This window comes from Onychomys torridus, chromosome 10, assembly GCF_903995425.1.
Source record: "Onychomys torridus chromosome 10, mOncTor1.1, whole genome shotgun sequence".
Lineage (NCBI taxonomy): Eukaryota > Metazoa > Chordata > Mammalia > Rodentia > Cricetidae > Onychomys > Onychomys torridus.
The window spans coordinates 88,089,735-88,112,761 of record NC_050452.1 but is presented as its reverse complement, the minus strand read 5'-3'; the positions used below and the strand labels follow the sequence as shown (position 1 = coordinate 88,112,761).

Below are 23,027 nucleotides of genomic sequence, written 5' to 3'. Positions count from 1 at the left end.
AGGGGCGCCGAGCCGCGGCGGGGGCGGCGAGAGGGGCGGAGGCCGGAGGCGGTGCTGGGCAGGCCGCGCCGTCGGGCGGGGCGGACCTCAGCGGGCCGGGCCCCGGCGGGGCGGGCAGAACCCGGAGCCCAAGCGGCGGCGAACAGCGAACGGCAGCAGCGGCGGCGGCGGCGGCGCGGGCACGACGGGGGCTCGGGATCCTCGGCGTGAGCCTCGGGCTCGGGCCTGGCGAGGCGGCGACTCCGCGCGCTCGGGGCCACCAGCTCGGAGCCATGGCCGAGTCCCCGCCACCGGGCGCGGCTGCCGAAAGTTGCGGCGAGGACCCGGAGAGGGGCGGGGAGCGGCGGGCGGAGGAGCCCGAGGAGCCGCGCGGGGCTGCCGCCCGCCGCACCGAGCCGGAGGACGAGGCGGGGCCCTCGGAGGCGGACTCGCCGGTGGCCGCCCCCTTCTTCCTGCTGTACCCGGGCGATGGAGGCGCGGGCTTCGCGGCGCGCCCGCCGCCGCAGCGCGCCTGGAGGACCCCGCCGTCGCCCGGCTCCCCGCTGCCCTTCCTGCTGCTGAGCTACCCGAGCGGCGGCAGCGGCGGCGGCAAGCACCGTGAGTGTCGGGGACGGGGACGGGCACAGGGACCGGGACGCGGCTCGGCAGAGCCCCGCCTCTCGCCGGGCTTAGCAGCCAGCGCGGGTCCGGGGTTGCGGGGGCGGCCGTGCACCCCTCGGCGGTCGCCCACCTCTCGGCTCGCCCAGGCCGCGGACCCCCCCGCCGGCTCGCGCCCGCTTCCTCGGCCTCCACGTGCTGGGGACCGAGGCGTCCCCTGGCGCCGGCCGGCCGGCTGGCGGCGCCGCCGCGCACTGGCGCCCTTCCCGGAGGAACCGCGGAGCTGGCGTCCGGGACCGGCTGACGCGCCCCCACCGGTTCCCAGCTGCGGTGGCCGAGTAGGTGTGGCTGCCGCGCCGCCGCCCTGCGGCCTCAGCCCGGCGGGCCGGGGCAGTGTCTAGGAGCGGTGCCCAAACCCCTAAGTGAGAGTCGTGACCCCCCCTCCTCCCCACCCACCCCGCAAGTGAGAAAAGAAATGGTCTCGGGGTGCGCGCGAGGAAGGGGAGGGAAAGTGTGGCTTGGGAAGGGCACCTCCCAGTGTTGTCTTTTGTCAAGAGGATGCTTCCACGCCTTAGAGCCGTGGCCACACTGTAGCCCCCTAAATGCAGCGAGCCCCCATCGGTGCTGTTTCAGGCAGCGAATGTTTTTGTTGCTTCTGGCCTTGAGCCGGTCTCTATAAGAATAGGTCATGTGAGGACCGGAGTGCCGAGAGGGTTTAAAAAGACAAGACCTTTCGATAAGAAAATGTCGCGGACCACTCCGAGGATGCTGTAATTGCCAAATATCTTACTCCAGGCAGGAGTTCTGAAAAAGGAGGGAAAGTTGCCTGGGGTAAGTGAGGCTCCCCTCCCTCCGTATTTTTAAAGCTCTCCAGGGTAGATCTTGATTTGGCGGCTCTCTGCAGCCAAGAAACTGACTTTGCTTTTTCTGCCTCCCCATCCAGCCATGTGGAAAAGATAAACATTTGTTGAATGTCTCCTATGTACATGGACCGTGATTATCATGTCTGTCAAGACTCGGCGTAGAGTGCCCCTTTTCATAAGAGGCATCTGAAGTTCAGACTAAATTACATTATTTGTCCCCAGTAAACCTGAGAGAAGCGAACATGACCCAGATTCCTTGTCTTCCATGACGGTGCTCTTTAATCAAACATGAGAGGTCCAAGTCGGAGATGGTGTTTGTCAGGAAGATAGCAGGAAGGAGCTCCTGGATTCAGCTAGTGCGAGCCCAGTGTTACCCCCCTGCTTGCCTAGAAAGTGGTTGTAGATTGACTGGCTGAGTCTTACAAAAACAGCATTTTGTTTGAGTTGTGTGCTCCATTCTTCAGATACGAGTTGAGTCCTTTTGTATGGCAGAAGAGGTAAAGATAAGAATATTCTCCGTGCTGAATACTTTTTGTTTTCAAAGGAATAGGCTTGCTGTGTACAGCGGTTTTTGTCCCTTTTCTGTGTGTTCTGCTTGTTAAAATCACATTACTGTAGAATGAAGGAGGTCCTCTGTGCAGCAACTGTACATGATTTGATGTAGTTTTGGTTTTTTTCACCTGTTGGCTGGTACCAAGTGTGGGGGCTATTTGAACGGCACTTGATGTGTTTGACTCTTTCTGCTCAGTAAAGATGGACTGTATTTTTACTATTACTAGAAATTAGGAGTTAAGTATGATCATGATAGGAATTTAAGTTCCTGGGTTTGAGTCTTGCACATGCCGGAGAAGCACTCTGCCACCAAGGTCATACATGTGATGTTACACTGTGACCATACAGCACTAGCAAGTATACGGAGTGACTTGTTAGCACATAAACATCTTAAAATTAACTTTTTTTTCTGAAATAGTTCAAGGTATAAAAGCTCAGAAGAATACTGAGAAAACATGACTCCCTCCTCCTCTGGTTTTAAAAGACTAATTATTGACAATGCATTCTAGCCACAATATTCCAGACAGTGTCTCACTGTGTAGCTCTGGCTGTCCTGGAACTCTTTATGTAGACAGGCTGGCCTCAGGCTCACAGAGATCCACCTTCTTCTGCCTCCCGAGTGCCGGGATTAAAGGAATGCAGCACTATGCCCTGCTACATACATTTGGAAAGATTTATTTTTTAATTGTGTGTGTGTGTGTGTGTGTGTGTGTAGGTGGATGCCAGTGCCCACAAGGCATTGGATCCCACTGGAGTTACAGACAGCTGTGAGCTGACTGATGTGGGTGCTGGGATCTAAACCTGGGTCCTCTGGAACTTCAGTACACTCTTAATCACTCAACTGTCTCTCTGGGCTATTGCTGAATACTTTATCCAAATTTCAAATTAAAGTACTTCTTTTGAGTTTTGTGTTTACATGATTTTATTGGTACTTTAGACCCCATGTAAATGTCAGGAGGATAAAAGGTCTCATTCTTTTTTGTTGTTGTTTTTTTGTTTTGTTTTTGATTTTCGAGACAGGGTCTCTCTGTGTAGTTTTGTGCCTTTCCTGGATCTGGCTCTGTAGACCAGGCTGGCCTCGAACTCACAAAGATCTGCCTGCCTCTGCCTCCCGAGTGCTGGGATTAAAGGCGTGTGCCACCACTGCCTGGCAAAAGGCCTCTCATTCTTACCAGGACAGCACATGAACTCAGCCTCAACCCCAAGTGTCTGACTATATGATAGCTTCGATCTGCTTAGAACCCTTTGAACCCTTCCTCCTCAACACCCTGTGTGGGTTTGGTGTGTGTGTGTGTGTGTGTGTGTGGTTTTTTGTTGTTGTTGTTGTTTTAGATATTCTTTTTTTGATAGTTCAGATGGTTAGACTTGAACTTGAGGTTGTCTTCTGGCCTTACCCGCTAAGATGCTGGGATTTACAAGTGCATGCCACCACACCCACAGAACTCAACTTTAACCTCCCGATTCGTGTACCAAACATTTGTAAAAGGTACCAGCCTTAAAGCTGGTGGTAAGATACTATCCTTCTATTTTAGAATTTGTGGCTGTTCTTACATGCCTGTTTTCTTGAGGCAGACTCTCAGTTTGCTAGGGGTGACTAAGGACGTTGTTGACCTCTTGATCCGATTGCCTCTAGCTCTTCAGTGGGATTGCAGGCATGTTCCACCACCCTTGTCTTGTACTTTTTTTTTTTTTTTTTTTACATTAACCTGAGTTCAGAAGCTTTGTTGTTAAATGACAGAGTGAGTAAAAAAAAAAAAAAAAAAAAAAAAAAAAAAATCCAAACAGAAGAGGTAATCTAGCCTAAAGTTTTTAGGGTTTATACATATGGCATAAAAATTGTATATGCCATAACATGCAAGAGATCAAAAGAAGGCTTTTGATAGGTTATGATGGATTTTGATCCTTTCTGAATATTTCTTGCTAATTTGTTTGGTTTTTATACTCAATTCCCCCGCCCCCTTCTCCTTTGAAAGAAGATCTCACTGTGTAGTACTGGCTAGCCTGGATCTCACTCTGTAGCCCAGGCTGGCCATTAACTCACAGAGATCTACCTGCCTCTGCCCCCTGAGTGCTGGGATTCAAGGCATGTGCTGCCATGCCTGGTTATGCTCTCATTCTTAATTTTGTATTCTCTAACATACTTTTGAAAATTAGCCGTATAATAATTACAAATAGCACATAGATCTGCTGACATTGATTAGATGTTATGGTACAAGTGTTCAACATGCAAAGTACCTTTCTGTTTTATGGGCCCCAGTACCACCACCCCATCATGTTCAATGTCAGATGATACCACACCTTTGAACTGGATGAACTTCCAGGACTTTTTCATAATTCATGTGCATCTATGTTCATGTTTTATGGTATCTTTTCCCTCTTGGTATATGTGACCTGTGGTTTCTGATCAGCTGGTCTGCAATTGACTTTTAATGCCTTCCTTTTTCTGTTAAAACATTCCAAGCCTTCTTGTGAGTAGACAGCACGAAGTTGCAAACTTACTTAAAACATGAGATGGAGGGGGCACAATAGAAGCAAAAAAGACCTTCTCATTGTGGGGAACCCTGTTCCCTGGGCAGAGGATCTTGGACTGTGTAAATATGGAGAGGGTGCTGAACACAAGTAGCTCTTGGCTGTGAAATCCTGCTTTGACTTTCCCACATGATAGATTATCATCACCTAGAATTGTAAGCCAGACAAACTCTCCCTGGAAGTTGCTTTTGTCATGGTATTTTACCAAAGCACCAGGAAACAGAAGTAGTACAGTGTGTGTAGTTGTGTGTGAGTGAGCATACATGTAAAGCTCAGAGGACAGCCTTGGGGTATTGATTCTTTCCTTCAATTGCGGGTTGCAAGGATTGACCTCAGATCATCAGGCTTGTGCAGCAAGTGTTACCTGCTGGGCCATCTTGCTGGCCTAGTTGTTGTTACTTTTAACTTGGTTACTTAGTTCTTCAGCAAGAACTTCATGGATGGCTGGGTTGTGTATCAGTGCCAGAAGGCTGAGTCTCCTCTGGTGGGCACGCAGGCAACCACCCACATGCACACACAGCCTCGGTCTGTAGTAATTCTCTTTTCTGTAGACCAAGATAGCCTCAAAGATTTGCCTGCCTCTGCTTCCTGAGTTCTGGGATTAAAGGCAAGCACCACCACTACCCACCAGTAATTCTTCTCTTTGTCCAACTCTCAAGCTACAGCAAATATTTGTGTTTAAGATTATGCCAGAAAAAGAGCCCATATCTCCTGTCATTTTTCCTCTCGTTACAGTGGCATACAAAACATTCACAAAGAAGCCACTTTCATCCTGTATTTGTGTATGCCTGCTTTAAGATTGGGAAAGAGCTAGAGGGTGAATGAAAGTGGGGGCGGGAGGAAGGATCCCCAAAAGTGTCACTGTGACCACCCGTTTCAAAGAACATCCAACAGTGAGGACATGGTTGACACCTGATAGTTCTGATGACAAGACATGGAGATGAACTTGATTCTCTTGCAGATCTATAATGTGTGCAAGAAACTTCTAGATTTACAAATATGTTTGTGTGTATCGGTGTTCTGCCTGTATATATGTCTGTCCCGTGTGCACCTGTGGTGTCTGGAGAGTCCAGAAAAGGGCATCTGATCCTCTGGTACTGGAGTTACAGATGGTTGTGAGCTGCCGTGTGGGTGCTGAGAATCTTCTGCAAGAGCAGCCAGTGCTCTGAACTCATGAGTCGTCTCTTCCGCCCCATTTCTTGTTTTTAATTGCTCACAGTCATTTAAAAGATAGACCTAATTAGGAGTTGAGTATGTATTAATTAGTTGTAATTCCAATCTGCTGTACACTTTTATACATTTTGAAATGATAAAAGTACTTTTTTTTTTTTTTTTGCCCAATGGTGGTGGCTGTGCACGCCTGTAATCCCAGCACTCAGGAGGCAGAGGCAGGCGAATCTTTGTGAGTTTGAGGCCAGCCTGGGCTACAGAGTGAAATCCAGGACAGGCACCAAAGCTACACAGAGAAACCCTGTCTCCAAAAACAAACAACAAACAGACTTTGTTTTGTAAATACAGAATCTGCCTAAACTGGGGGTTTTAGAAGAACAGTCAATCAAGTCGTGAGCACACGCTCCTTCACGCCCATTTTCTTTTGAAACAGAGTGTGACTCGTTTTTGTTCTGGTGAATTTTTAGACAGGGTCTCATGCAGCCCGCTGTCCTGAGCTTGACCCTCTGCTGTCTGCGCCTGAGTGCTGAGGTTGGCTACCGGCATGTGCTGCTGTGCCTGGCTGTGACTTTAAAGACTGGCCTCTTCAGGGTTCATGTGGATTAATGTCTCAGTTGCAGAACTGCAATTCATTATTCCGTTAATTTTCAACTGTGTTAGCAAAGCAAGAGCATTTTTCTGGTCACCTGGCAGATAAATGCACCCATACCGAAGAGGGAATGGAGTCCACCAGAGAAGTAAGTTCAGCCCTTAGGAGAGTCAGTGTGGACGGCCCCTTTCCATACAGGACGGGAGTGGCTTGGGATGTCCTGAACCCCTGAGGTGCAGGAGCTAATCAAGCCGTCTCCCTCCTTCCCACTGGCTGCTGCTTGCCCTCTGGGTGCTGCACCTGTCTCCACAGTTGTCTAAGTCCCTCCCTCTCCTCTGCAGCCCTCCTCTTCCTCCCCCACTCTGATTGCCTGTCGGTGTGGAGCAGATGAGACTTGTGATTGACAGCCACGGTTTCAGTGTTTCATTTTGTACTTGAGTCTTGGCTTTTCTTGTGCTGCTTCTCTGTGGGTAACCACAGGTTTGGGTTGGGTTGGGTTTTTGCTTTTTTATGTTTTTTTGTTTGGTTTGTTTGTTGTTTTTTGTTTTTTGTTTGTTTGTTTTTGTTTTTGTTTTGAGACAGGGTTCCCCTGTGTAGCTTTGCGCCTTTCCTGGAACTCACTCTGTAGCCCAGGCTGGCCTCGAACTCACAGAGATCCGCCTGGCTCTGCCTCCCAAGTGCTGGGATTACAGGCGTGCACCACCACCGCCTGGCTCTTTTTTTATGTTTTTTAAAGCTTACATATTTTTATTTTGTTGTTGTTTGTTTTGTATTTGTAAGACAGGGTTTCTTGGCTGTCCTGGAACTCACACTATAGACCAGGCTGGCCTCAAACTCAAACCTACCTGCCTCTGCTGGGATTGAAGGCATGAGCCGCCACAACCAGCCATAAATATCATTTTAATGAGTTTTACAGTATGTTGCAGCTAGTATACTCCTACTCAAATGTTATTAATATTGAAAATTCTCCTGGTAATGCTAAGTAGTACATAGAGAGCCTTTAAAATTTGTTTTGGATCCTGGTGGTGGTGGCGGTGGCAGTGGCAGCACACGCCTGTAATCCCAGCACTCAGGAGGCAGAGCCAGGTGGATCTCTGTGAGTTCGAGGTCAGCCTGGTCTACAGAGTGAGATCCAGGACAGGCAACAAAACTACACAGAGAAACAAAACAAAAAATTGTTTTGGGAAGTTAGTATACTGTAAGCATTCAAGATTTGGTTTGAATTGTAACGGGCCTGGGGTAGAATTTAGGGGTAGAGCTTGTGCTGAGTATGCAACAGGCCCTGGGTTCAGCACAGACATAAACAAAGGAAATTATATGAACAGAAGCATTTTCAGAATTAGAAAGCAGTGGTGCTTAGAGGGCATTAATATGGTTGTGACCTGTACGTACTCTTTTCTGTGTTTATGAGACAGGAGCTTGCAGTGTGCCAGAGCTGGCCTCAAACTCACAGTCTCTTACCTCCTCCTTCTCTGCTGGGGTTACAGCTGTGCACCACTGTACCATTTACTGCTGAATAAACATCCATAGTCCTAAAACTTCCCAGGGCTCCTGGCCAGGATGGCATCCTCTTGGTAAATCCTGGCTGTAATCTTGTTTGCTCCCAAGTGGAATGATCACGCTTATGTTGGAAGGATTGGGGATGGGGTAGGGCTGGGCTAGTTTGGAGGAGCAGCGTGAGATCCTTTCAAGTGCACAAGAAGAGATTGGTGGGACCAGAGGCGTGGGGAAGCAGAACTCATCTCAAATGGGATTCTTCTAGCTTCAGAATCTGTCAGGGACTCTCCACAGATGTCCCTCTACTTCTGCTGTCTCTTTTACAGTGTATTCTTGGCAGGATTCTGACCCATCTCTTCCTCCCTCACAACTTGAAAATTGTCACAGTATACCCTTTCCTCACATCTCCTTTTAGCTTTCTTCTGAGTTACTCCACACACATCTGTCCTTACAGATTTGTCGTGAAGAGAAGAAGGGTGTTTGAGTCTGGAGCATTCTCAAAAGCAGAAGCACTTCTGTAGTGACGGTGGATGATGTCACTTATTGTTTGCTGGGTGCCGAGTTCCGTCCTAGCACTTTAATTATGTCACCTCATTTAATTCTGAAGTAGCTAACATTGTTTCCTGTTCGTTAGTGAAGAAATGGACAAAGGCAGAGGCAGGTGGGTCTCTGACTTCAAGGCCAACTTGGTCTTTATAAGGAGTTCCAGGCCAGCCGGGGCTGCATAGTGAGACCCTTGTCCTCAAGAAAGAGAGGGAAAGGGAGGGATGAACAACAGATGAGTTAGGTGGGAAAAGTTGCTCAGTTTTTGTGGTAGACATAGGACGACTCCCTGGGGACATTCTGCTTCCAGAGGTGCCATGCTCTGCCAAGAAGCTCTCCTTCATCTGGAGTCACAGATTGGACCTGTCTTTTTAGGCAGCAGCCTCTAGGGTTTGTTCTTGACTCTAAAACCATACCTGCTATGAATGAATGAATGAATGAATAAATGAATGAATGAATGAATGACCGAAATCCGTAAGTCATAAATTGGATAGAACAGTGTATATACGCACTGACTAGTGCACATGTGACAGAGACTTCGGAACTTCTTGGACACCCGTGGTTACTGCTTGTGTAGCGGTTACTTCTTCATGGTTTCCAGTAGTTAACACACTGTGCCTTCCCGGGCATGTCAGTGCCTGATCGTGTTGACATTGGAAACGTTACTTTGGGAAGCTGTGGTGGGAGGATCATTACGAGGAGGCCAGCCTGGGCTACAGAGCAAGATCCCAGCAAAAAGGAAGGGAGAAGGGGAAAGCCTCTTAGAGTCTTATTTCATAAGACATACATTTAGTTTGATTTTGTAGAACGGAAAACATTTCAAGATTGGAGTTTTGTTTCGTTTTGTTTTTAAAGTGGGAAAATACCATTTTATGTATAGAGAGTGCTCTAGCATTACATTTCTATACAGTAAGCATCTACTGAGACTGGTATTTGGTAGGTACTATTTTGAGCAATGTCTATAAATAATATGCAAAACAGGTGAATTTCTTCTCATGGGGCTGTGCTCTCTGCAAAGCTGGTAATTTGGTTTATTTTACAGCTGAGCAAATTGAGGTGAGGGAGACTAAATTTCCCAAAGACATTTAGTAGTAAGCTGCTGGTAGCTGTGCATGTGTAAGCCCTTACTTACTGCCACTGAGCCGTGAGTGAAGTCAGTTCTACATCCCAAGGTGGAAGTTCTTTCTGGTCTTACGCTGGCTAATTTTTTTAAGTAAAGATGAGGCATTGCAGTCCTCTGCTGGTATTCGCTACTGACAAAATAATAACTGAACTTCCTGGGTGTAATCATTTTATAATTGCTTCCTGTCATCTTTGGTTAACATCTACAAACTGGTAATGAGCCTGCCAAGTATATAAACCTCAGATTGAAGAAATCTGGCAACACCAGGTAAACCTGGTAGATTTGGGTCATGGGAAAAAGATATTGGGAAGAAGGGGTGGACAATGTGAAGTAACCATGATCCTGACCCTTCTACCAATATTAAGGTGACGATAACTAGTTAAAGTTTTCCTGGTTCTGGATGTTGTGTACTTCTTGTAATAACCACATCATGCCAACAGTCAATAGTGAAATAGGAAAATATCTTTCTTGAGTTGTGAAACCATAAACCCAGAAAGAAGCGTTAGGAAACAGAATTTTATGAGCATCTGCAAATTGACTTAGTTGCACAAACTGACAGTTTTTAAGAAGCCATTATATGCAGATTAGGAACTAAAGAAAACAGGAGACAGCTGACTTAAGGAGTGAGGAATGGAGCTCAGTTGGGAGAGTGCCCGACTCTGAGTTCAATCCCTGGCAGCTCATAAACCAGCTGTGGTGTTGTGTACCTGGAGTCTCGGGACTGGCAGGCGGCGGCCAGAGGGTAAGAAGTTCAGGGTCATTCGCAGCTATATATCGAGTTCAAGGCCGCCTTGAAATACTTGAGGCCGTGTCTCTAAAACATGGAAAGAGGGGAAACCTGGGGATATAGTTTAAGTGGTGAAGTGTTTGCCACTCAAACAAGAGGACCTAATTTTGACCCTGTGTCAAAAGGCTGGGTGTGGTCACTCATGCTGTAAGCACCTCAGAGAGGCAGGTGGATCCCTAGGGCTTCTGTCTAGCCAGCCTAGCCTGTTGGGTGAGCTTTGGGACAAATGAGAGACCCTGTTTCAAACAAGATGAATGGCACCTTTGGAACAACACCTGAGGTTGACCTTGGGCCTCCATACTACACAGATTCATGTTGTTGGCCTATGGAGAAGAATCAGTAATGTACTTAACAAGTACAAGGGCCTAAATTCAATCCTCAGGGCCTGTGTAAAAGAGCTGGGCCTGACAGGGAAACCGAGGCAGGTGATCCTGGGACTTGATGGCCACCCGGCCTCGCTTAACATTGACTCCAGGCCAATGAGAGACCCAGTCTGAGTGAGTGTGCATAACACACACACACACACACACACCCGAGATCGTGCACGTTTGTGCATGCACATACAAATGCACACACAGTAAAAATGCAATATTGAGTGAAAGGCTTAGAAGCTATATCATCATGAAACTGTATTAGAACCAAACTAAATATGTTGTTTAGTCATTCATATATTTGTGATCCTATTTTTAGAGTAAAGTAGTAATTTCTTTCTTTAAAAATAAATAAATAAGGTCTCATGTAGCTCAGACTGACCTCAAATTCACTATGTAAAGTTTGGTCTTCCTGCTTGGGACGGTATGGATGTGTCACCACCCCTGGCTCTAAGATAATGTTACACAAAATTCCGGATAGAGTGTCTCAGATGGAAGGAAGCAAGGACTGGAGAGATGGCAAGAGCACTGCTGCTCCCGCCCAGGACCTGGGTTTGGTCCCCAGCACCTACGCGGCAGCTCACAACCATCTGTAACTCCAGTTCCTGGCATCTGCTGCTCCTTTCTGACCTCCTCAGAAACCAGAAATGAATGTGGTGCATATAACATGGATGTGGGCAAGCAAAACACGTAAAACAAAGAACATTTGAAAAGCAAAGGCCGAGAACTGCCACTGTGCAGTTCTTTCTGAAAAAGCTAAGGCATCTCAGAAGAGAAAGAGCACAGATCCTTGGGAGTTGTTGCTCCGCTTCTCCAATTGAGCAGTGGTTTCATAGATACTGGTTAATTCTTTGCAGAATTAAAATTGTACAGTCAGGTTCTTTAAAAGTCTGCAGTGGGTCATTTTAGATGATTCCCTTCAGTTACCATTTCCTGGACCTGGTACAGTCAAGTTCTTTAAAAGTCTGCAGTGGGTCATTTTAGATGATTCCCTTCAGTTACCATTTCCTGGACATGGATATTTCATATGTTCTTCTTTTTCCTTTTTCTTAAAAACTTATTTATTTATTTTTCTATTATCAGCTGGATACAGTATAAATTCTTATCTTAATAGTGAAATGTTTCATTGAGGCTTGCTCAGTAATTGAATAAAACCAAAAGCCACAGTCATCCTAGGGTTCCCCCTGCTATAATGGTTCTGTGGGTTGCAGTCTGATTGTTCTTTGCTTTATATCTAGAATCCATTTATGAGTGAGTACATACCATGTTTGTCCTTCTGGGTTTGGGATACCTCACTCAGGATGATTTTTTCTAGTTCCATCCATTTGCCTGCTAACTTCATGCTGTCATTGTTTTTCTCTGTGGAGTAGTACTCCATTGTGTATATATGTACCACATCTTAATCCATTCTTCAGTTGATGGGCATCTAGGTTGTTTCCAGGTTCTGACTATTACAAATAGTGCTGCTATGAACATAGTTGAACATGTTATCTTTGTGGTATGATTGAGCGTTCCTTGGGTATATGCCCAAGAGTGGTATGGCTGGGTCTTGAGGTAGTTCGATTCTCAATTTTCTGAGAAACCGTGGGGGCAGATTTTTCAGGACAGGGTTTCTATATAGCTCTGGCTGTCCTAGAATTCACTCTGTAGATCAGGCTGGCCTTGAACACAAAGAGATTTGCCTGCCTCTGCCTCCGGAGTGCTGGGATTAAAGGCGTGCGCCACCTGTTCTTAACCTAGAGGTCTACTTGAGTAAAGAGCACACAGTGAGGTTTCCAGCTCTCTGCCCGGGGTGATAGCAGAGGAAACCAAGTGATGTATCCATCATGGTGCCTGTGGGGGGATTTGGATTAGCTCTTGCCACTACATAACAGGAAAAATGTGACCACAGTTCTCTCTTTCTCAGAAACATTCCATATGAAGTGTTTGGAACAACCAGGCAGAAGAAATGGTTTGTGAGACTTCAGGGTATAAACTGAAAAGGTTGATTTTCCAAAAGTCCTCTTCGGATCAGGAACTGGAAACTCATGTTTAGGATCTTTGAAGGGCCCTGCCTGAGTACTGAGGTTGCAGAGTGTTAAAGAAAACACAGGTTGGGGGAGGGGTCACTTAGCGGCGTGGAGGAGCAGATTGGCCACCTGGCCTTTATGTGATCCTGGGCAAGTTCCTGTGTGTGAGGAGATACCAGTGTCTGCTTCTCAGTGTGCTCAGGACGGCTCCATGTGGCATGTAGTAAGTACCTAACAGAAAACAGAAATTCAATGAAGTCATTACATGGAGTAATTTTTCCATCCTGACTACAGGGGCCTGGGACCTACCAAGTTAGCCTGTGTTGTAGTAGCCGCATCTGAGTGTGAGCCACAGTCTATGAGAAATGTGACGTCCGACTGGGGTGACTGGGGTGTGCGTCTTGCTTTGAGTCACTGGTGTAGAAAATCCGAGCTGTATAAGCGGGTAGAACACAGTTGATAGTGTTTCAGGATCTACCCTTCACCCTTCTCACACCCACCTTACAAATATGCAGTTATTGACAAATAGGTTCAAGTGAGAAAAATAGCTCAGTGTAACTTTAATTAGTATATACATGAGAAAATGTTATTTTTGTGATGCTGTGGACTGAACTTGTACCTCCTGCATGCTAGGGCGGTCACTCTGCCACTGCTAAACCATTCAAGACTGTATGTCTTACCGAGGGCTTAATGTTTTCTTTTTAGGTGAAGCTAATGGATTTATGTATCAGGAAAGACCATATATAAAATAGCTCTTTGAAATACTTAGAAGTGTTTTTGTCCACTCCTGTAAGCTGTGCTGTTTTATAATAATCTCATTGCTTCTGAACATGAGCAATTGTGACAGTGACTCAGTGGCGTTTATCTGATGGGCAGGTAAAGGTCCTCTTACCATCTGCTGTTCTTGTTTTCTTCAGTCACCCCAGTCCTGCCAGAATGACAGATAAGGCAACTAGCAGTACTGGGCTTGTCTCTCCCCGCCAAAGCTGTGGTTGGATTGGGCTCCCTCTCTGTGTCCTCTGGCTGAGTAGAATGGGCTTAGCAGAGGTCAGAGGGATCTTAGCCAAAGCGTTCCCACTGTGCAGGTGTGTTGTCTTGAGTCTGGATCCCTTTGGTGGCTAGTAAAGGCTGCCTGGTTGGTGAAAAGATAGCATGTCATAGTGTGTGACCAGTCTGAACTTGTCCCTTAGCCATGATTTCTCTTTTGGGCTTCACTTAGCAGAGGTCAACCGTTGTCTGAAAACACTCAGGTGAAAATTCCAGAAATAAGCAATTCATTACTTTTAAATTGCACACCATTCTAACTAGAGTTATGAGATCTTCTGTCTTTCTGCCCCTGAGCTCACGACCTGGATTTCTTTGTCTAGTGTATCCACACTGCTACCCTCCTGTTATCAGGTCATCCACCCTGTGTTAAGTTCTCATTATGCTGTCATCTAACACTATGTCATAATGCCTCCATAATCCACCTCAGCAGGCACTGTTCCATCTCCCCTCATTGCAAGAAGAGATTTGAGTTCAGGGAAATAAGGTGTGTATGTGTGTACACACACACACTTGAGCATGTAGAGGCCACAGGAAGATGTTGTTCCACAGGAGCGCTCCACCTTGGTTTTTGAGGCAGTCTCTCATTGGCCTGGAGTTCATCAATTAGGCAAGGCTGACTGCCCAGGAAGTCCCAGGAGCACACCTGTCTGTCTCCCCAGGGCTGTGTCACCAGCCCAGCTGCTTTTCTTGGCCCCTGGGGACTGAGTTCAGGTCCTTGTCCTTGAAAGATACGCACTTTCCTGACTGACTCATCTCCACAGCACAGCAAGATGTTTTGAGGGGCTGGTTATGTAGCTGGCAGAATGCTTTCCCTAGCATTGCACAAAGTTCTGGACTTGATCTCCAGAACAATATAAACCAGGTGTAGCCGAGAAACCCATAATTTTAGCACTTGGGAGATGTGGGCAAGAGGATCAGCTAAGGGCATCCTCAGCTATATAGGGAGTTCAAGGCCAGCCTGTGATACACAAGTCCCTGTCTCAAAGACAAAGGGGGGAACAAAGACACAGTTATTCTTCAACAGGCCACATTCATTTAACTTTTATTATGATATATTAATGATTCTACTTTATAATTAGTTACTGATCCCTTTGTTTTTGTTGGTTTGTTTTTCAAGACTGGGTTTCTTTGTATAGCCCTGGCTGTCCTGGAATTTGCTCTGTAGATGAGGCTGGCCTTGAACTCGGGGATCCCCTTGTCTCTGCCTCCTGAGTGCTAGGATTAAAAGCAGGTGTGCCCAGTGGTTATTGATCTCTTACTTTCCCTAATTTATAAATTAAACTATCATATGTATGTACAGTATAAGAAAACAACTATCACTGGTTTCAGTTCTGCTGGAAAACGTGGAGTGTACTCCCTGTAGATACAGGGAGAATCTGGATTGGACCCTAGACAAACACAGAGTACCTAAATTTATTTATAATTTGTTGTTCTATGTTGTCAACTATATCATCGACCTGGAGCCCTTTCTCTGGTATTACTTCCTGGCTTTGTGTGTTTAGGGCGTGAATATTAACACAAATTGGGACTTCACACCTGTGCACACATATTGACTGATTTAAGAATTTAATAATGTGTCCAGTACGTTCCAGGATAGGAAGTTTTTTAAAAATATGACATGGTTTTAATTTCTCTTTGGAAATGCACTTCATGTTTATAGCAGAAACTTGGTTAATATAGCAATATCAAAAGGAAAAGGAGTTGCCATTGATCAGGAAGTATTTTACTTTTTTAGCTTTAAGATTTTTGTTTGTTTTTTTCCTGTCCTGTGTTAAAAAGTTCGTCCTTTGTATTTTAGAAAACCAAATTATAAATGCCTGAGAATAGGATACTCAAAAGGCCTGCTTTAGCCTTTCTTAAAATGTCATCTTTTGCCAGGCAGCAGTGGCACACGCCTTTAACCCCAGTGCATGGGAGGCAAAGGCAGATGGATCTCTGAGTTCGAGGCCAGCCTGTTCTACACAGTAAGTTTCAGGACAGCCAGGGCTACACCGAGAAACCCTGTCTTGAGTACCTTGTATGTAGTAAAGATTTTCAATAACTGAACCTACAAGGGTAGAAGTGAATTCTGTGCTTAGTAAATTATTCTAATTGCTTTTTACCACAGAGCATTATCTAGTATTGCCCTGTTTTTCTGCTCTGCTATCCAAGAGTGTGGAGAATTGATGAGGATCTGTGCATTGTGTTAGGTCTGATCATAGTTTGACTAGCACAGTCTGGAAGTGGGCTGTACAGGATGAAAGAAGCAGCCTAATTGCTCTTCCTGCATCAGCAGCATCTATAAAGCATCCTGGGAATTGCTCGCCCAGTGCTTGGAGCAGCTGGTCACATGAGCCTGAATTTTCAGTTCAGTTCATTAGTCAGCCATTTTGGTCAACACCCTGCTTACTGCGCACAGCCAATCCTGTTAGAACTCAGCATCCCGGCTCGGCTGAGCAGGTCCTGTAGTGATTTCTGCTGGTCAAAATTTTTTAAGATAAATTGAAAATATAGATTGATGATTTTTTTGTTTTTTTTTTTTTTTGTATTTTTTTTTCTGCACCAAGAAGAAGGATTTTTTTTTTCACTTATTCATGCTCAGACCAATTTTTGAAAGACAGCATTGGGTGTGTAGGATTTAAGCCTATAGCTAGCCCAGCTGGAATAAAGGGAAGGGAGGAAAAAAGGAGAGGCCGCTGAGGGAAGACAGACGCCGTCTCATTTTGCTGTTAGGAATTGCCAGTAAGGAAAGACAGTGTAGAATTGATTGTTTATTTTGAGGGTACAGGGTATTTTTCTTCTCTCGATCTTTTTTCTTTTTCTTCTTTTTAACCTCTCCTATCCCATTTTCTAAAAGCTTTGTTTAAGAGCTTGGGATTTGGGATTTTTGGGGGGTACAGAGGTCTTCTTTATTTGTGTGTGTGTGTGTGTGTGTGTGTGTGTGTGTGTGTGTGTGTGTTGTCCCAGCTGAGTCATCATGTCTGCCCTGACGCCTCCGACCGATATGCCAACCCCCACCACTGACAAGATCACACAGGCTGCCATGGAGACCATCTACCTTTGCAAATTCCGAGTGTCTATGGATGGAGAATGGCTTTGCCTGCGCGAGCTGGATGACATCTCCCTTACACCCGACCCAGAGCCTACCCATGAAGGTATGGTCACATCCCAGCTGCTAGCACCTGGTCTCGGCAGCGTCCTCGCTGTCACAGGGGTTGGGGGGGGTCGGAGGGGATGAGAAGCCCCTCTTGGCTTTATTATTGTCTAGGGCTCAGCTTCCCTGCACCCCCGCCCCTTGTTTCTGCCTACTGGCGAAAGGATTTTTTCCCTACCCCCTGAGGTCTCCTTTCTCTACACGCTTGTGTTCTGTTACAGTTCTTTGTCTGAAAGCCCTTCACAGGGAACAGTTGAGGGCATTGAAACATCAGTTGCTAACAGAAAGGGAAAGAACTATCAATTGTGTTCCTGCTTTAAAATATTATCGAAATTAGTGATTCCTAACAGTAAATTAAGAAAACACAATAGTAGTTACAGGATATAATGAATCTGGTGGAAAAGCCAGTGTTGTGTCAACTGGATGTTGTTAAACAGGCAAGATACCCAGAAAACATTGGAAAAAGTTTCTCTCTTTAAATAGTGTTCAGTGGTGAAACAGCTTTAAATTCAGTGCTTAAGGAGGACGGACTGTTAACAAAAGCGTATCTTGAAGAGGCTCAGCATTGTTAGTATGGTCATTCCTGTGTGTGGAATCTGTGAGCCATTATTTTGTACATGTATAATACATAGAAGTATGTATACTTACATTCTTGGGTTTACAGTTGCAGCTAATCTTTGTGGGTTCTTGACTTTTTCTAAAAACAAGCTGTAAGGTGTTTTTAGCTTATACTCTTTAATTTCCCTGATGCTGAGCTGCAAATATAATGGCTTCTCATCTATGTTTATTCTCCTTCAAAAAGCAAAAGTTAAAAATGTTAGCATGCACCAAGAAATCCTTTATGAATGTCTGCCTGGTACATAGGCATATCTGCAGGGCAAGTGAACTGTTCATGACAGTTGGAGTTAGGCAAAGTGATTCCATGCCCTTGACCTTGTGTTGGAATCACATCATGACTCAGATCTACTCAACTGTGTGTGATAAGGGATTTCTTCTTTCCAGTCAGAGTTAGTCTTGAGGAAGTTTCAGAGTTAAGATCACGAAACAAAAGCAGTCATTTGGCGTGTTTCTTCCTAACAGTGTGTTAGTAGTTTTAAAGATGTTTAGCATCTGTCAAGTTGATTCTGTCTGCTGAACAGCTTCCTTTAGCTATGGTTCAGAATGTGCACCAGGGTTAGGGGCCATCAGCTGAAACGCTGTGCAATGCCAGTACTGTCTACACAACCTCCAAAGCCTTAGCAGTCTTTAGGGAAGAACATTACAGTTTGGAAAAGCTACCAAGAAGTCCTGCAGCTAGCGCTCTTGCCATATTTTGTTGGAAAGAGAATCCCCATTCATTTTGAAAGTCATGCTGTGAAGTATTACCTTAGTTATAAAATCTAGTTTCTGTTTCCTAAAGCTACTTTTGAGTATGTGTCTGTAAGAGTTCTGTGGTGAGCATGAGCTTGCTGTTTGGTTCGTTTAAACGTTTGTAATAGTACTTACTGTTCCAATTCTTCATTGAGAAATGTGTTGGAGCTGACATTGGTAGGAAGGGGGAAGAGTGTGAGAAGTATCGACCATCAGTGGCACACCCTTTGTTCTAGGAAGTCAGACCCTTAGTCAGTTATAAAGGATGTGGAACTCAATAAGACCCTCACAGTATATTTGAGCATTTTGCCTTAAATGAGGTGAAAGGAACGATTATTTCACATGAAATTTTTTAAAAGTCTAAGGCCAAGGAAACATATGAGTTATAATGTTCTAGAGAACCAGGAGGTACTCCAGAGGAGGTTGATTCTTTGCTGTACAGACTATGTCTAAACAGCCATTTGGATCCAAGAAATGTCTGCTTTATTTCTAAACCCTTGACAACTATATTGGATTTAACTGTGTGGTCAGTGATTATGTGAGTAACTGACAGATGGAACGCCTAGACTGTCTCCAGGTTGATTTGTACAGAAAAGGTCCGGCCCATTTAAACCCTAGAGATCCCTTGATTTCACAAAAGAAAATGGGCAAAATTGTTCTCTCTTAAGATAATGTAGTCTCCAAGTCTTGTATTTCTGTAACAGTTCCTAGACTTCACCGTGAGGCCCCTGGTTAGAAAGGCCTTTCTGCCCACTGCAGTGCTTAGGAAAGAAACACGTGGTTTCCTTATCTCTGTGCTTGTTGGTATTCAGGACGATCCCTGCTCTTCTGTGTCCTCTCCTAAGAATTAAAAGCTGATCGATCTCCTGGTCAGAGTGAAGGATTGAGTCTACTGGAAAGGAGGGAAGGGCCGGGGAAGCTTCATGGCATGAGGCTTGAGCTAGACCTTGAGACATAGTGGCGGTGGGGCAGGGCTTCTGAGTACATACCGAGCTGTCCTTGCCAAGGAAGAGCAGGTGGTCAGGAGCCTGCAGTGCTGTGTGTGGCACCGCAGGGGGTGAGGTTGGAAAGATAACACTCTGCCATGGGCCACCTGGGCCTGACTCTAAGCTGCTGGGCCTTTATACCTAGGGATAACATGAACTGAGGTTCTTAATACAGAGTGAGCACTGTTGCAGCAACATTGTGGGTGGATCAGGAAGATAACAGCTCTCGAGGGACCCTAGCCATGACTATTAAAATGGCCCAGGTGAGAGAGAACAATTCCAGCTGAAAGTAGTGAAGAGTGAACACAGAGGGAAGGAAGAGCCACCTGAGAAGTGGAGGCTGCTTGAGGACTAAGAGGCCCGTGAGGCTGGAGATAAAAGACACAATGCCCAGGCGGCTGCCAAGCCCTTATCTTCAGGTCCTGAGTCCCTTTCACCGGTAAGGAATCAAAAGTAAGACAAGGCTTGCTCTTTGTGCTACTACACCTGGCTAACCAAGGAAGCATTATCATGTCATCAGTTTAACCTTCCAGCCGACCCCACAGAAACGTGGCTCACGGAACTCTTTGCTGGCTGTTATCCTATCATAGAAACAGTACACAGCTCCCGTGAAGAGCTGAATTCAGTGATTTAGGCTGTGACTTGGTTTTCTTTGTCTTGTCAATGCTAAAGGAGCAATGTCATTTGTGTAAAATTAAGTTTCTTTTGCAGTTACGTTGTTTCGTTTTTGAGACAGGGTCTCCTATATCCCAGGCTGCTCTTGAACCTGCTATTCAGTCGTTGGCTGGCCTTGAACCCTTCATCCTCCTGCCTCCACTTCTCAAGTGCTTTTGTGTGCTGATTTAGAGACACACAACTGCCAGGGAACTCAACTATCAGAAATACTCTTTTTTTTTTTTTTTTTTTTTTAAGTTTCTGGAAGCATAGTGTTCCCAGTAAAGGACTTGTAAAACTATCATGCCATCCATGGTATGGGTCTGGAACCTGACTGAGGCGGTGAGGGAATGAAAGAAGGACAGACACAGACACGTGGACAGAAAGCTGGGTCTGGGCGGAGTGGCAGCAGTCTGGAACCTCGGGGTGTTTCCTGTACAGCCCTGAGGTGTCTGCAGAGGAGCGGTCTCAGGCAGTAACACCCAGGAGGAGGCGGCTGAACTTGCCAGTTTTTGCACACGCTGGTCAATAAACTTGCACCAGACAAAGGCCTCCCCAGTCCCGAGCTGTGTGCGAGTCAGACAGCATGCATGGGCTCGGCTTCCTCAGCAATGGAAGCACAACACTTTACACATGTTTATAGGAATTTAGAAATTGTGCCGTTTCTGAGATGAAGTGATGTGCTTTGTAATTATTTGTGCTCCTTTGCATCTGGACTTCTTAGAGCAGCATTCTTGAAACAAGAATTTTGTGCACTTCCTCCAGAATCAGGGAAACATGAAACAAGACTGCAGAAACTCTAGTAAATGGCAGGCATGGTGGACAGGGTAGGCCCCTCGTATTTCCGAGTGTTAACACGGCAGGCATGGTGGACAGGCATGGTAGACAGGCATGGTGGACAGGCATGGTGGACAGGGTAGGCCCTGGATCCGAGTGTTACAGGCATGGTGGACAGGCATGGTGGACAGGCATGGTGGACAGGCATGGTAGACAGGGTAGGCCCCTCGTATTTGCGAGTGTTAACAGCAACTTGGCTATGGTTCTGACCCCATTTATAATCAGGTTTCCTCATTGGTTACCTAGCTGACAATGTATGTTCACAAATCTTTTGGAATCTTAAAGAGAATCTTTAAAGAATGAAGTCCTGAGCCTTTGTGTTTTGTCTGTTATGGGGCTAAATTAAATTTAAGTTGAAAGTCTGAATATTATTTTATTTATGCGTTTAGGTTTATTACCTTTACTCCATAAATTGTAGCTTTGTGATCTAAATGAAGTCTCTAAATCATTCCTAAACTAAATATCCAGCTTTTTAAGCTCATGTCCCCTTGTCTTCAATGTTCCTACACTTATTTATCTTTTGTGGACATTTGTATGGTTTGGGTGGCTAATAAGTTGATTTTTTTTTAATTGTTTTTGGTTTTTGTTGTTGTTTTAATTCCTCAGGGTAGTGCTGTGCAGGGCTCAGTGGGTAAAGTACTGGCTGTGCAAACTTGAGGACCTGGGTTCCTATGCCCAGCACCCACATGAGAAGGGTGTGGCCACATAGACGTGAAATCTCAGCACTGGGAGACAGACAGGAGAGGAGGCCCCTGGGGCCTAACCAATGAGTTCCAGGTTCAGTGAGAGGTAGAGAGCTGCTGAGGATGACACTGAATGTCAGTATCTGGCCTCCACACATGCCCATGCTTGCACACCTGCATCCATGTGCATAGATACATATACCACATGCATAATGACATTCACGTGCACAGAAGTTTAGGGGCCAGGTGAGGGGGACACACATCTGAAATGTCAGCTACTTGGGAGTCTGAGGCAAGATGATAAAACCTAGATTAATCCTTACTGCATTCCAGTTCCCCTGGCTCAAAACCAGATAAATGGTACATAAGTTACCCTATTACCAGGAATTGTCTAGTTCTCCATTCCCTCTGATAGGGACTCCATCATTGAGAAGAGATGCATAGATGGTTGGTTAACTAACTGTATTAAACACACAAACAAGCAAAAACATTTGCGTAACTATAGGTTTGAAGTTCTTTGTTGTTGTTGTTTATGTGTGTGTTTTTTCCGAAACAGAGTTTCTCTGTGTAGTCCTGGTTGTCCTAGAACTCACTCTGTAGACCAGACTGACCTTGAATTCAGAGATCTACCTGCCTCTGCCTCCCAAGTGCTGGTATTAAAGGTGTGCGCCACCACCACCCAGCTGCTTCTTCTTTTTTTTTTTTTTTTAAAGGCAGGATCTTACTGTGTGGCCTAGCCTACCCCCAACCTCCTGAGCATTGGGATTGCAGGGTTATTGACTTAAACACTCTTCTCAAATACAGATAGAAAAAGAAAAATACTATGAAGGAATTATTTATTCATGTATGTATTTACTTACTTATTTTGAGCAGGGTCTCACTGTAGGAGGAATTACATGTTTTAGGACATGTTGAGAAATGAAGCTCTGTTCCTTTGACTTGGGTTGCCATACAGACTGTATGTGATAACAGAACATGCAGAGGCTGACGCTGCAGAACCAGGGGTCCCTCCAGCAGGCGCCCTGGCCTTGCTGGTCAGATGTGCAGCATCTGTACTAGCAAGGGAGAGAGGATTGTAGGAAAACCAGCGAGCATAGGACTTCAGATCAGGAGTGTGTGTTTTTTGTCTGTTGGTTTGTTACTACTATTGTGTGTCCCTCGAGGCAAGGTTTAGTCCTTGGGGCCTTGCTCTCCAAGACCTCATAATCACAATGAAGGTTACAGTGAACTGAAGACATCGGAGGTTCCTGTGAAGCAAGTGTGGGCTGCTGGTGTCCAAGGGTAGTCCTGTCTTCTTAGAAACTGGAGTGTGGAATTCAAACCCAGACAGCACTTACCACTGATGACATTTCCTGGAAGATAGTGCGGGTGCAGGTTTGGAATAAGGTTTTTGTGTCCAGTGGGAATGTACTGGGTTGATCATATCAAGGTGAGAGAGAAGGGCTTGTCATCTAGGGACTGTTAGACATGCTGATGCCAAGATCTCCCTGTTAGCATTAAGTATGTCTCCCCATTCATGTTTCCTGTATGCAAGCATAGCCAGGGAACCACATATGTCTTAATACAAAAAAAGTACAGTGTGTATTTTACAGGAGGAGCACAGGAGGTCAGAAGAAGGCATAGCCATTCATGTGCCATAGCCACTGTGTGCCGTAGACACCTATGTGCCTCATCAGCTGTGTGCCGTAGACACCTATGTGCCTCATC

The 23,027-nt window shown here is 45.7% G+C and overlaps 1 protein-coding gene across 7 annotated transcripts in view; it reads left to right on the top strand.

Annotated features, from left to right (window-relative positions):
* The first annotated feature begins 207 nt into the window (after positions 1-207).
* Rufy3 (RUN and FYVE domain containing 3) overlaps positions 208-23,027 on the top strand; it is a 78,621-nt gene continuing 55,801 nt past the window's right edge. For 3 of the 7 annotated variants that reach the window (XM_036200203.1, XM_036200206.1, XM_036200207.1), the window contains exon 1: positions 208-597. In XM_036200203.1, the coding sequence (XP_036056096.1) occupies positions 273-597 (325 nt within the window). In that variant the 5' untranslated portion in view covers positions 208-272. Of the gene's footprint in view, positions 598-15,988; positions 16,812-23,027 lie in introns of those variants that run through there. The other 4 variants (XM_036200204.1, XM_036200205.1, XM_036200208.1 and 1 more) reach the window with 4 other exon arrangements.